This window comes from Danio aesculapii, chromosome 25 (assembly GCF_903798145.1).
Source record: "Danio aesculapii chromosome 25, fDanAes4.1, whole genome shotgun sequence".
Taxonomy (NCBI): Eukaryota; Metazoa; Chordata; class Actinopteri; order Cypriniformes; family Danionidae; genus Danio; species Danio aesculapii.
Genome location: NC_079459.1, coordinates 16,657,459 through 16,671,646, shown reverse-complemented (window position 1 = coordinate 16,671,646; position 14,188 = coordinate 16,657,459). Strand labels below are relative to the sequence as shown.

The window sequence follows — 14,188 nt, the reverse complement described above, 5'->3', positions numbered from 1 at the left end:
TCTTCAGTAATCAGACTCATGTGATTCAGTCGCACTAACGCCGAGCGACTGTGTTGCCAGATCCTACTGGTTTAATAAGCGAATCTGCCTGACTAATAAAACACAAGATAGATGATCCTCAGCTTAAACACAATGCAAAAATACAGTACTTGAGCTTTTCGATAATATTCTAAACACTTTTCAAACCGGATCCAAAATGTAGAAAAACAAACAGAGCGTATTCAAGTGGATAAAAATACAAACCGAGTCAATCATTATAAAAGGACGTGGCAACCCGGGTGAATTCATAAGAATTGTGGGAAAAGTAGTTTTTTTTTAAACACAAGAGCGATTTGAGTGTAAGAAAATAAATCCTTTCGTCTAAACCATCTTTGGCACTTGAACTGAAACAAACATTAACTGAAATATAATACATTATATTTTATTTTAGCTCGTTGCTCAGGATCTTATTTCCATTTAATTACATTAGTTAAAATAAAAACTCTAAATTACACAAAAAAATAATACAACTAAAATAAAAACCATGGCAATGCAATGATAATACAAATGAAAAAGCTGTTTTAAAAGACAAAGGCATATTAATGAGATTAAAATAAGACTGCCTGAAAATGTTTGGTCTGCGCTTAAAATGATAAGCTTGATGTCATATTGATGAACATATTATGTAAATATGTTTAAATATGTTAACAAACCTGACAAACTGCTAGAAAGCATTTAAAAATAAAGTTGAATCAATTATTAAACTGCAAAATAAACAGTTTTTTAAATTACTGTCTCATTATATTACACAATATTTAATAATATTGCTGACCTTGTCAATATATAAGATATTTATATATTGCATATATATTGTGAATATAAATGATATTTAAAAACATTTGTCTTCCTGTGAATAAATACAACAAACAAACATCAATAAAATGTAAATATTTATTTTAAAGAGCTATTCACAAACCTGACATAAAAGCCAGGAGCATTCAAAAATAAATGTAGCGATTATAAAACGGCCAAACAGCAACTCCATTTTATAACTGCCTAATAACAAGAAAAACAATTATTAAATAATAAATTGCTAGCAATGTCAATCTCATTATCGAGCATAAAAAAACAAAACAAAACAATGACAATACAATCTTTGCACAGAATCTGTAAAAATAGGGATTTTACTAAGTCATAAATACCTGCATAAATTTTGCTTAGTGGTAAACTTGACTTGCATTATCCCATACCCCTCCCCCCAAAGCCATTTCTAAAGTCATGTAGAGACGTTACTTTAATCCTTTCCACTACTAATTTGGATATCCAAAGCACTTAGTGTGGTCAGAGAAAATCCCTGCAAGCTTTGAGATGCATTCTTTTGGCAAGTAAACTCTTGGCAGTGGAGATGTTCTCGAATGAGATTTAGGGTGATCACAAATATCGCTCAAAATGCCTGAGGGTGTCATTTCTTCATTTTCCAACATTCGGTGGAGATACTGATGGTCTGTGACAAGTGGATCAACACTGAAGAATTAGTGCGAGCCCTGACATTTAAAGAGTTAATCCACCTCAACATAAAAATTCGTCATCACTTGCTCACCCTCGTGTCGTTTCAAACCCATATGACTTTTGATCATCATTGAAACACAAATGAAAATACTAAGCACCAAATCTGAAATTTTTTCTCCACCATTGAAAGCCTGTTCACCCAAAACTCTGAACTTCCACAAGAACCAATTAACTAAATTCTCAAGTGTCACATCCACAATTACCAATGGGGTTCGTTCTCTTAAAATTAAGTGACATGAATCAATGTCTTCGACAAGAACCAACTAACTGTGGAACTTCCAGAGGAACCAATGGCGCTTTTTACCTTTTAAATATATCTTTTTTTTTTATCCAAAACCCTGGATAAACTGAATCTTAGGTTATCTGTGATCACGTTTTACACCACTCATACTATACCTGGAGTTAACGAATAATCCTGGGTATTCATTAACAGACCTTTCACACTGTCCATTCCAAAACCCCAGGTTAACGTTTTTATGTCCACTGTCACTGTTGCTGTTTGGACAAAGAGGAGGCAACCTTTTTACACAGCATTTCCAGATCTTTTTGTCAGTTATAAAAAATGATGTAGTGTACACTGTAAAAAATGCTGGATTTCACACAATCGATTTGTGTTAGGACAACATGAAGGAATTAAGTTAATTTCTTAGTTTTTACAAATGTAAGCACATTGAACTTAAAACAATCAAGTTGTCCTCCCAAAAATCTTAAGAAGTATGTTGTTTCAGCTCATTTTAAATAAGTAGTTTCAACAAACAGCAAACTTTATGTTTTGAGTGTAGGTCTTTAGCTGTTTTGAGATGCACAAAGGAATGAAAACAAAGACAAAAGTACAAATGAATGAATCCAAATGACTGACAACTCCAGTTTATGTGCGCTTTAGGTTAGTTTAGGTTCCACACAATCATTCATTCATTCTTTTTGGCTTAGTTCCTTTATTTATCTGGGGTCGCCACAGCAAAATGAACCGCCAACTTATCCAGCATATTTTTTACACAGCGGATGCCCTTTCAGCTGCAACCCTTCACTATGAAAACATCCATACACACTCATTCACACACACTACAGACAATTTAGCTTACCCAATTCACCTATAGCGCACGTCTTTGGACTTGTGGGGGGAAACCGGAGCACCCGGAGGAAACCCGCGCGAATACGGGGAGAACATGCAAACTCCACACAGAAATGCCGCCCTCCTGCCACCCCCCACACAATCAATTTGCTTTAAATAAGTAGTTTGAACAAACAGCAACGTCATTTTTGGAGTGTGGTTTAAACTCTTTTTCTCTCGCTGACTGCTGTTTACATGATGCACGCTTGCCGTTATTGACATGACATGAGCCTCGCTGCCCGATTTCTGATTGGCTGTCTCTGTTGCTAAGCATCCTGCATCAACAAGCAAACACTGCTCTGTTTCACACTGAACAAAGTTACAGTAACTCCCTGCAGTAACTCCGTAAATGCAGTGCTAAACCTGCTTTGGAGCAGTTTCATACCTCCAACTAAAACATGCTTTTAATTAAAGGTTTGATACGTGACTTTACCTGTGGATAAAATTGCTATTTAGAATGATAATATGGGGTGTGAAAACACATAATGAGGCTCATTCTTGAGTGCCATATTTAAGCTACAACAAGACATTATGAGGTACATTCTAGTCACACAACAAAGACCATAGTATAAACAAAACATGTCACTTGTATAGTTTTTAATAGGGAAAAGTGTAACGGTCAATATGGTGAATGAAGCCCCGCCTACTATTACAGGAGCCAATCATTGATTGATATAGCCTGACGTTTCTCCAGGAGAGAAGCTCGGACCAGACGTGTGTTTTACGACAGTTTTTTTGTGGTCAAAAGACACGAATCTCAGTGAATACTTGCTTCACAGACATAAGAAATATATCCACATAAAGCTTGAATTCTGTACTTTTAAATTAAGCAAGTGCACTTGACAACAAAAGTTTTTCGGTTATGTAATCTGTATGAAACAAATGTGAGGTACAGCTTATCCTGTCAAACGCACATCACAACTTGTAAACACAGAGTCGCTGTCATTTCTGGAGGAGATTCACCATCAAGACCAAGCTTTCAATTACTTCAGATAAGCAGCGCGATTATCATGATTTTGTTCCTTTTGAGTGCGCATGCGCATTAGCTCAGGCAAACTAATAAAACGTCGATTTTGTTCGACTTGAACGTTTAGAAACGAAACTTATGAGACAGTCGTTTAATTTTATTGGAGATTGCAAATATGTAATATAATCTTAAGCTTGGCAAACAGTTTTGAAGAATTTAATGTTTCCCCATTCAAACAGAATGCCCGAGCATACTGCCCAAGAGGCTTTTCAAAGATGGCCGCCGAGTGAAATGACTTGCCCTAAAGGGACTTTGCACACAACACAATTGAGTTCCAAAAATACCAATGAGGTTCATTCTCGAGCATCACATGACATTCCACAAGAACCATTAGTTTCATTATGCGGCGCCGCACAGACCGATCGAATCTGAAGCAGTGCATGCCAGTTTTCTAATTTTGTCCAACTTGAGACGGTGCCGATGCCACATAAATGCTACATGTGGCGTCAAAGTGCAGTTTTAGGTTCATTTACCTCAGTTTGACTAAAATATAGGACTTTCAAAAAACTAATTTAACTTTTCACACCGTCTTCCTCTAATAAATCATGTTTATCAAGAGATTACAATTATTTTTAATGCATCACTTTTTTAATCGTTTATTTATTAGTTGTGTGCATAGGTTCATTTTGAAGCTTTTCCACACAGACGCTTTACTGTATTCAGCTGCATAACCCATTTAGATAATACTTTTTATTGAATAACTTACACATTTTAATATAGCGTAATCTTTATTTATCATTGATTTATTGGTCACACCATGTGATCTACAGTGTAAACATCGCGCTCATTTGGCTGAAGTTGTAGCACACCTAGATTCATTCTTGATGGTCATGTGGCATCTTTGAGCTTTAATGGCTATAGTTTATTTCCTATTTATTTAGTTTTTTTGCATTCATCCTTGTATGTATCTTTTACTCCAACATATTTTATGTCTGTAAAGTGCCTTGAGATGCTACTTTTAAAGGCGATATTTAAACATATGTTTATTATTATTATTATTTTTATGCTAATAAATACCAAAAATGTCTGTTCATCATATAAGGCAAGCTCCTGTCTTCCAGAGACCCTAATTAAACTGCCAGTTTAACATGGATATTATGAACAGTTGAAGTGTGAGTTTTGGGTGAACTGATATTCTCAGATTTCATTTAAAACATCCTAATGTTAAATAAAAGTCTTATTGGTTTGGAACATCATGAGGATGGGAAAACTGTAGACTTTTCATTTTGGTGTGAACTAACCTTTTAAGTTAGCATTGAAGACCAGCAGAACTGCGGTAAAACTTTTATTTGTTACGTGAGGAGTCTGGCCACCTGCGTCTTCACCTCCTCATCTGGATGAGAGAACAACAGCGGCAGCTTCTGGTGGAGCTGAGAGGAGCCGTCCAGTAAAACACAGTAGAGAGAGTCTGGTCTCCTCCTCAGCGCTTCAGCCACCTGAGCTGAAGGTCTCCATGCGCGCAGGTTCCCCACAAAAAACAGCAGGCGGAGGAGGACTGATGTGTTGGTGCAGCTGTCAAACAACACGATCAAGGAGGCTGGAGCCTGGAAACAGTTTGCAAGTTATTGGAAAGGTGTGTGAAAATACCATAGACTGTAAAAGATATGGACATAGTATCCGTGACGTCACCCATAGGTTTCTGAAGAACCCAAAAGAAGCTACTAGTAGGCGTGGCCAACCGTCGCCATTTTGTTCGCACATCATCGCACCAAACGGAGGATACCAAACAAGGGCAAAGAGGCGGAGCGTGAGCGGAGCTACACACACTTGCTGGCAGTTTGCTTAGACGGACTTTCCCGTAGGAGAAACGCTTAATACGTCATTACCTGCGACTCGTTTGTGTTCTGACCACGTGTTTGGTTGTACACTATATCAATAAAGTGTTTAGACTTTTAAAAACACTGTTGTAACACATTGAGCCACTAAGCATTGTTCTGATGACGTTTTCTACTGGAGGAAAACGCAAATTACTTCTAAACACCTCAATTATAGATAAAATCCAGGCATAACACGGTATGACAGCGTTTCAGATGACTGTTCTAGAGCCTACAGCTAATCAATCTGTCAGATTCTGGAGTACTTTACAACTCTAAAGAACATTATAAACGATAAATAATCTTAAATAAAACAAATACATTTATAGAGATGGCATATAAGTATATAATTTCACTCACCAGGGAAACAGAGGCCACGTGAATGGTTTGTGAGCACAATTAAATGCATACAACATGCCATATCATCTGATAATTGTAAGAAATATTTCCAAAAGGCAACTGACTGTGTAAAGCCACATAAAACAAAACGAAAATACAATGTATATGCCGAGTTCAGCAGCTAATCAGCCGCTAACAGCTGAGGTGAAGTGACGGCGACCAGCGAGACCTAGCTGTCACTCAAGTGGCCACGCCCTTAATTATGCAAACTTAATATAACCTAATATAAAGGAAATGGATGAGTTATAAAAAAATTCACCCCCCCTCACAGTTGTCATGGTGGGTAATAATAGCTATATGAACCAAAATCGTTCTTTGTACCAGGCTGTAAACACCCTTTTTTCTGTTTTAAAGTTGGCCATTCTAAAAGTTCGCTCAATTAAAATTTGCTCTATTATGGAGCCAGGACTAGTGGAATTTCGATGAATTGCAGTTTCAGTTACTTCCGTATTAGCTTCCTGAGAGAGAGCGGGAGGTTGCCGCTTGGAAAATACACTGTCTATAGAAAATCATCATACCCTATGAAAATCTATAGCGTTGATCACATTACACACCCTGATTTCCAAAGACCTTCGGGATAAAGCTGTAGAAAGGCACATATTAGGAAAAGGATACAGAAATATTCCAAAGGCTGGGAAAGTTATTTGGAATGTGATTTGATTTCGGGCTGTATGACAAATGCTGTAATCATTTCAAAGGAGTAAGACTATGATGATTTTCCATAAGTACTTTATAGAACAGATTTTAAAATTAAAAGAAGAATTAAATTATTGCTGAAAAATCGATCAAAATAAAAACCAAAATTGAGACAGTTTAGCATGACAATAAAAGATTGTGAATTAATTTAATAAATCACATAATATATATACATTTTCCAGTAAAATAAAACTTTATAAATTTTTTTTTATGACAATTATTTCCCCTTAATATTTCATTAAAATTGTACAATATTGCAATTTTATTATTTACAATATTAATATTTTATTTACTAATATACTTAATATTACTTTTATTAACTAATAATTAGAATCATAAAACAATATAATATATTTATAAGGATATTACTTATTATTTATTTACTTAAAAAGCAAGAGAAAAGCAAACCAAAAGCATAATTTAATTACATTTTTTTTATAATAAAAAAATGTAATTATTATTTATAAAAGAAAATTTCAATTCAAATCTACCCCCAAATCACGCAATACCAAAATAAAAGTTAACATAATGGTTTAACCTCTTAATGGGCTCTATGCACAGCTAGAGTTTTAAAGCCAACGATAAACTTCTGGTGAAAGCTTAATGTAACTATTTTCAATTTCACAAGGTTTGTTTTTGCAGCATCGATGTTGTAATGTCATCATAATACATTCAGTTAAAAAGACTTAAGCATTCATTTAGTTGTTCAAGCGTAAAACTAGATGAAAGACCATTGTAACTACTAGCGCCGTCGGTAGCAACAGGCTAGTGCCGAAATTCCACTGGAAATATTGGGGTAAAATAAACTGTCATATTTTAAAGACATGGCGGGGGAAATGGAATTTAATGCAGTGCCTCTTGTCTGATCTAAGACCCACTTCATATCATATATCTAACAGGCAGTGAAGATCGCTGATTTTTAAAGAAATCAGATCTAACACGTCACAATTTTCTAATGGAAATGGCTGAAAATCGGCAGAAAATTAAAAGTCAGTGTGCATATAGCCTATTATTACAAAATGCATATTTCCTAATGTTTAATTGTATTATTTAGTAATAATTAAAATTACAAAATAATAAACACATGTACATTATTTTGTTCATTTATTTATTTTTAGACATACTTATATACAGTATATAATCTCAAGATACACTAAATTTTGCAGCCCCAAAAAGAAAGTTTAATAATGGTTTATTAAATGATAATTAAGAAATTTTAATTTGTTGTGTCACTATTATATTCCTTCATAGATTGTTTTTACATTATTTCATTTATTTTATTAATTTATTCTGAACCCCTACAAGCAAGAAGTGCAAAAGTAAAGCTTTTTTAACAATAAAAATAAATATATTCACATTGATTTAAAAATACAGTGTTGGAAAATGGATGCAGTGAAAAAAAAACTGCAATTTGATTCTTTAAAAATGTGCAAACTGTACAAAGCCAAAATACATCATGGCGACAGAGTGCCTTAAAATAGATACAGGCATCAACAGCAGGCAATGAGGCAAACTAGGCCACCTAGCAACCCATGTGAATATTTATAGATATTTCTATTAATAATCATATTGTGTTCATATGAGAGAAAAACACACCATAAAAGATGTTTGTTCACCTGAGCTTGCACAATATCATCGATCAAATCTGGATTGGAGGAAAGATTTACCAGGATCTTCAGCACTTGGATCTGCAGAAACAAATTAAATGTTTAGTATATCTGATTGTGTATATAATAGACAGTTCAAGTGAAAATTATTAGCCCTTCTGTGAATTTTTTTCTTTTAAAAATATTTCCCAAGTATTGCATAATGAAGAGAAGTTTTTTTTCCAACACATTTTTAACATAATAGTTTTAATAACTCAATTCTAATAACTGATTTCTTTTGTCTTCGCCATGATGACAGTACATAATATTTTACTAGATATTTTTCAAGACACTTCTATACAGCTTAAAGTGATATTTAAAGACTTAACTAGGTTAACTGGGTTTACCAGGCAAGTTAGGATAACTAGGTGGACAACAGTGGCTTGTTTTGTAGACAGTAGAAGGAATTTTTTGAAGGGGCTAATAAATAATTATTCCTTAATTTTCCTTTGGCTTAGTCCTTTATTTATCAGGGGTCGCCACAGCAGAATGAACCGTCAACTAATATTGTACTTTATTTTTTAAAAACTAAACAAACTAAATAAAATATAAAAAATCCATAAAAGAAAAAGAAAATTATAGGAAATACTGTGAAAATGCCCTGGGTGTGTTAAACTTCACTTTATTTAAAATATTTAAAAACCAAACCATAATTTCACTAAATGGCTAATCGTTTTGAATGTCTAAAGTTTGGGATAAGTGTGATTTTATAAAAGTTTTTTATAAAGCTCTTCCTCACCAACCTTGCAGTTATTTGATCAAAAATTGTAAAACATTTGAGCTCAAAATGTAAATTATCTATGTGATTTAAAGCTGAATGCCCAGTATCATTATTTGTCCAGTCTTCTGTGTGACATGATCCTTCAGAAATCCTTCTAATATTATGAGCTGCTACTCACGAAACATTTATTATTATTATTATTATTATTATTATTATTATTATTATTATTATTATTATTATTATCAGTGTTTAAAACTGTTGGTTTTCTATATATTTTTGCAGAAACTGTGATACGGTCATTCAAAAGTACAATTAAAATGTATTTTGATTAATCAAGAACACATTCAATTGCTCAAGAGCAAAAGTAAAGACATTTGTAATGTAAAAAGCTTTATATATAAATAGATAGATGTTATTTTGCTATGATTATAAATTTTTTCATGAAAACAATCATAAAAATTTACATGTTTTTGCTAAAGAAGCAGGTAAAAAAATTCAACACTGATAATTATACAAATTGTTACTAATGACTGTGAACCAATAATAATTTATCATAACAGCAACCGGTCACATTAGAATGATTCTGAGGGATCAACATGGCATTGAAAACGACCTAATGATGCTGAAAACTCAGCTTTCAAATCCTTAGAACAAATTATATTTTAAATTACATTGAATTAAAAAAAAACTATTATTTTTTAATGGTAATAATATTTCACAATTTTACAGAATTTGATCATTTCATGAAATAAATGCAGCCTTGGTGAGCAGAATAGTTGTTTTTTATTATTAAAAATCTTACTGATCCCAAACTGTATTGCATATTTGAGCAGACCACGACTTTACTCTGTATCACCTGTAGGACTTCATTGCTCACTACGAGCAGCGAGAGGAGGAGGGTGATGGAGGTCTTCATCAGATGCTGGTGGTTGTCGGTGACTGAGAGATTAGTCAGTAATCGGAGAGCTGCAAGCTGAAGGTCAGAGTTCACTGGTGACATTTCGATCAGCTGCATCACCGGAGGGACGTAAATCTAAACAGCAAGAGCAAAAACATGTCGTCAATAAGAAAAAACTAGAAAAACATGCATGTGATAAGAGTGTTGTTTTAGAAAAGTCTCTTTGTTTAAGGAAGAGATAGAAAAAACAATTACAACAGCAACTGTTCCTAACTACTGTAATAAATAAATAAACAAACAAACAAACAAACAAAGCATACAATACATACATTCCAAAACTATGTTCGTCTAAATTTCAACAATTAATTTACATGCTTGTCATAACACATCTATAAAACTGTAATTTTTTTATTTCAGTTTTAGTTTCAGTAATTGTACTACATAATCTTAATTACTTCAGTTAGCTACAAATGCAACATTTTGAAGAGTTGTTTTCAATAAAGTTTTATTAATATTATATCATTTTTATTTTATCAGTTTTATTTATTATTATAATTTTTTTCTGTTAATATTTATTATTTAGTTCCAACAAATTGTGTCTATTTTTGAATGTTTATCTGATATTATTTTTAAAAGTAAAAAAAAAGATTTGTAAATGTTAATATTACATTTCATTTAAAAACAATTATAGTAGTATTCATACATTTATTAAATTATAAATAGGTCAAACTATATATCAAGTTATTTTAAATACCCATTAAATTATCTACTCATTTTGTTGTCCACATTAAACGAAATTGTGATTTCATAGAAAGCATACTAAACGCATATTACATTTTCTCTTTTAGGGGAAAATAAATATGCCAAATATGGGTAAAATAATGTTACATCGTCATTTGGTGTAACAAATAAAACAATTACACTGTAGAATATATACAAAAAAATACAGTACATGATCATACCAAATTGTATTATATTTTAAATGTTAAAATCATTTTCCTGACAAATAAGTAAATCCTAGTGATATGAAGTATAGTAACAAAGTATAAAAATGATTATTAAACAGCTGTTTTCTTATTTTTTTATTTCATTTATATTTGTTATTTATTTTATATATTCATAATATTTTTTCTTTATAATATTTGCTTTATTTCGACTATAATAAAAGCAGTTTTTAAAAGCTGTAAGATTAAAAAAAAAACCTTTTAAGGTCAAAATTATTAGCCTCTTTAAGCTACAGAACAAACCATTATTATACAATAACTTGCCTAATTACCCTAACCTGCCTAGTTAACCAAATTAACCTAGTTAAGCCTTAAAATGTCACTTTAAGCTGTATAGAAGTGTCTTGAAAAATATCAATATATAAAATAAAATAAAAATATAAAATAGTCAAATATTATTTACGGTCATCATGGCAAAAATAAAATAGATCATGATAAATAAATGAGTTATTAAAACTAATGTTTACAAATGTGTTGAAAAAATTGTCTCTCCTTTAAGCAAGAATTGGGGAAAAAATAAATAAGGGGGTAATAATTCAGGGGGGCTAATAATTCTGACTTCAACTGTAAAAATTGGGGGGCGTCACGGTGGCACAGTGGGTAGCACGATTGCCTTACAGCAAGAGAGTTGCTGGTTCGGGCCCCGGCTGGGTCAGTTGGCATTTCAATTTGGAGTTTGCATGTTCTCCCAGTGTTCGTGTAGGTTTCCTCCAGGGTGTCCGGTTTCCCCCACAGTCCAAAGACATGCGCTATAGGTGAATTAAATAAGCTAAATTGCCTGATTAATAAAGGGACTAAGCCGAAAAGAAAATGAATGAATGAATGAATATATATTTGTAATTGTTCTAATATGCCTGAAAAGGTATTTTGTGACAACTTAGTTTTGTCATTTAAATTTAGCATAAAACTGCATACAGTTATTGAGAATTATATAAAAATATATTTACTTTTTTTTTGTTTGTTTAATATTAATATTTTAGCAAAACATAATATTCAATGACTTTAGACAATAACAACACGGATCCAAAAGCAATCCACAGAGATTTAAAAACAAAAAATACAGCATCTCTAAAAAATACCTTCAACTGCTCTTGATTGCGTATGTTCATGCTTAAGTTGTTCAGAGCGTTCAGAGTCTGAACACGAATCTCAGGAGAAGGGTCCGACAGAAAACCTGCTATAATGTGAAGACCTCCAAATTCTCGCAGAAGATCCTAAAGTAGAAATGCAAAAGATGCATCAACTGCACAGTGCATTTTACTCATTGATGAGTCAAAAACATATAAAAGTATGTTGGATACAAAATCTACAGAAGACAAGCAATAAAAAAGACCTGGTTTACTGTGAAGGCAGCAGAATTTCCTAATGTTACGAGCACTTTTCTCCTCTCTTCTGGGTTTGGGCTGCTCTGCAGAAGAGAGAGGAGCATACTGAGATGCCGAGGCTCCAGGCTGGCAGCAGATTTTGAGTGAATATCACCTTATGAGAAGAAGAAAATATTGTTAAAAACCTCAGGTCCCCCTTTTTTCTTTAGCACAACATTGAAAAAGATTTTAAGCTAAAACTGTTGTATTTTTGTTTTTTGATTTATAAAATGCAAGTCAACAGCTCTCTGCACTTTTAGAGTCAAAACGCTTGATGCTGATGCTTGTGTGTTGCGCTGCTGAGCCTAAGGGCAATATATCATACTGACTGAGGAAAAGTTGGTTTTATATTCACACATTGTGACTTTCGCCTTAATAATATAATTTAATTAAAGTATTCTTTGATAATTCTGAATAGGAAAATTATATTAGCAGCCAATCACTAACAAAGTGCAACATTATTCACAGTCAATCAAATTTTGCTGATGTTGTTTTGAAGTCATACTTACAAGTGACTCCAGACCGAATATTCAAAGTAGTGTGGTAAACTATATGGTGTCACAAGATGAATGAATGTGCGAATATAAAACCCACTTTACCTCGGTACACTTAAGGGTAAACTGTTGATCTGCTCCACTGGCTAGACAAGTTGAACATTCACTATATATATATATATATATATATATATATATATATATATATATATATATATATATATATATATATATATATATGTATGTATGTATGAAATAGAAATCTTTTTGACTCTTTTAGAGCCGTCTATAGACATTTTAACTTTAATATCCAACACGAAAACCAAAATGCCACTTAACTTACTAGATTCAGTATCGGCAGCTGGATCCAGATTATCAGTTTTACTGACAACTTTAAATCCAGATACTTTGGCCATCAAACTTCCAGGCTGAATATTTACAATTTTCGCAGACTTCTTTTTGTTTACTCCTCCATCTTTCGCACGACCAAAGACTAGTTTATAAATGCCATATGAAGCTCCGGCTCCTGCCACAATCCCCAGCAGAGCCTTCATGCTGCCGAGACGGGCTATGACATTATCATCTCCCATTTCCCAGATTTCATACATTAATGCAGAAACTGTAAACACATTGTGCTCGTGCAGCAGGACAAATAAAGATGCCCACAGTTCCTGATCACACTGACGGTTCCTGCCATCTGCCGCCTACTGTATAAGTGGACGAACAAAACCTTTCGCGGAGTTAAGCGTTGCGTTCATAAACGATTTCGGTGTTTTAAAGCACTAGTGTTATTTGTGTCTCTGTTATGTTATTGTACTGTCCATTTGATATCTTTTACTTTAAAATTGTATTTGAAGTATTAATAGTACTTGAGTGCATGGGTGTTTCCCAGTACTGGATTGTGACTGGAAGTCATTCATATATAAAAAAATATATATAATTATACAACATTCAATCATTATTATAATAAATTTTTTATTAATAATAATACCATACATAAATCATAAATGCAGTGCTGAAATAAAAATGTATATAGACCTACATGAATGTTATATATGTCTTTTCTATATAGGGGATATCTATCTATCTATCTATCTATCTATCTATCTATCTATCTATCTATCTATCTATCTATCTATCTATCTATCTATCTATCTATCTATCTATCTAACTGTCTGTCTGTCTGTCTGTCTGTCTGTCTGTCTGTCTATCTATCTGTCTGTCTATCAGTCTGTCTGTCAAATGTCAGAGTGCTTTGGAAAAAATAAAGCAACTACAACATTAACATTTTTCTTCTTCCTTTCTTTAAAAAAGTATATAAATCTATGAGCTGTGTTTATTGTAGTTTACCTGTAGGGTTTTTTCATCTGACCAACCAATTGTTCAGGTAACCAAGAAACATGAAAGGTAAATATTAACAAAAGTGTCTCAGGTTATTGTTACACTGACAGCAGGAAATCATCTAC

The 14,188-nt window shown here is 33.0% G+C and overlaps 1 protein-coding gene across 1 annotated transcript; it reads right to left on the bottom strand.

The window, feature by feature from the left end:
- Positions 1-916: 916 nt before the first annotated feature.
- On the bottom strand, positions 917-13,413 carry armc10 (armadillo repeat containing 10). Its single transcript, XM_056451422.1, has 7 exons — positions 13,066-13,413; positions 12,198-12,343; positions 11,944-12,078; positions 9,819-9,995; positions 8,212-8,283; positions 4,928-5,230; positions 917-1,483 (listed from the first exon to the last, which is right to left on the bottom strand). Exons 1-6 carry the CDS (start codon positions 13,328-13,330, stop codon positions 4,979-4,981), a joined length of 1,047 nt encoding a protein of 348 aa, XP_056307397.1. The 5' UTR covers positions 13,331-13,413; the 3' UTR covers positions 917-1,483; positions 4,928-4,978.
- Between the last annotated feature and the right edge of the window lie 775 nt (positions 13,414-14,188).

Bases quoted from the DNA above. Each gene is read 5' to 3' on its own strand.
- armc10 (XM_056451422.1), bottom strand. From the start codon at position 13,330: ATGTATGAAATCTGGGAAATGGGAGATGATAATGTCATAGCCCGTCTC. The intron at 12,344-13,065 runs GTAAGTTAAGTG...TCTTCTCATAAG, and splicing joins AGCTGCCGATACTGAATCTA to GTGATATTCACTCAAAATCT. The intron at 9,996-11,943 runs GTATTTTTTAGA...CTTGCTGTTTAG, and splicing joins GCAATCAAGAGCAGTTGAAG to ATTTACGTCCCTCCGGTGAT.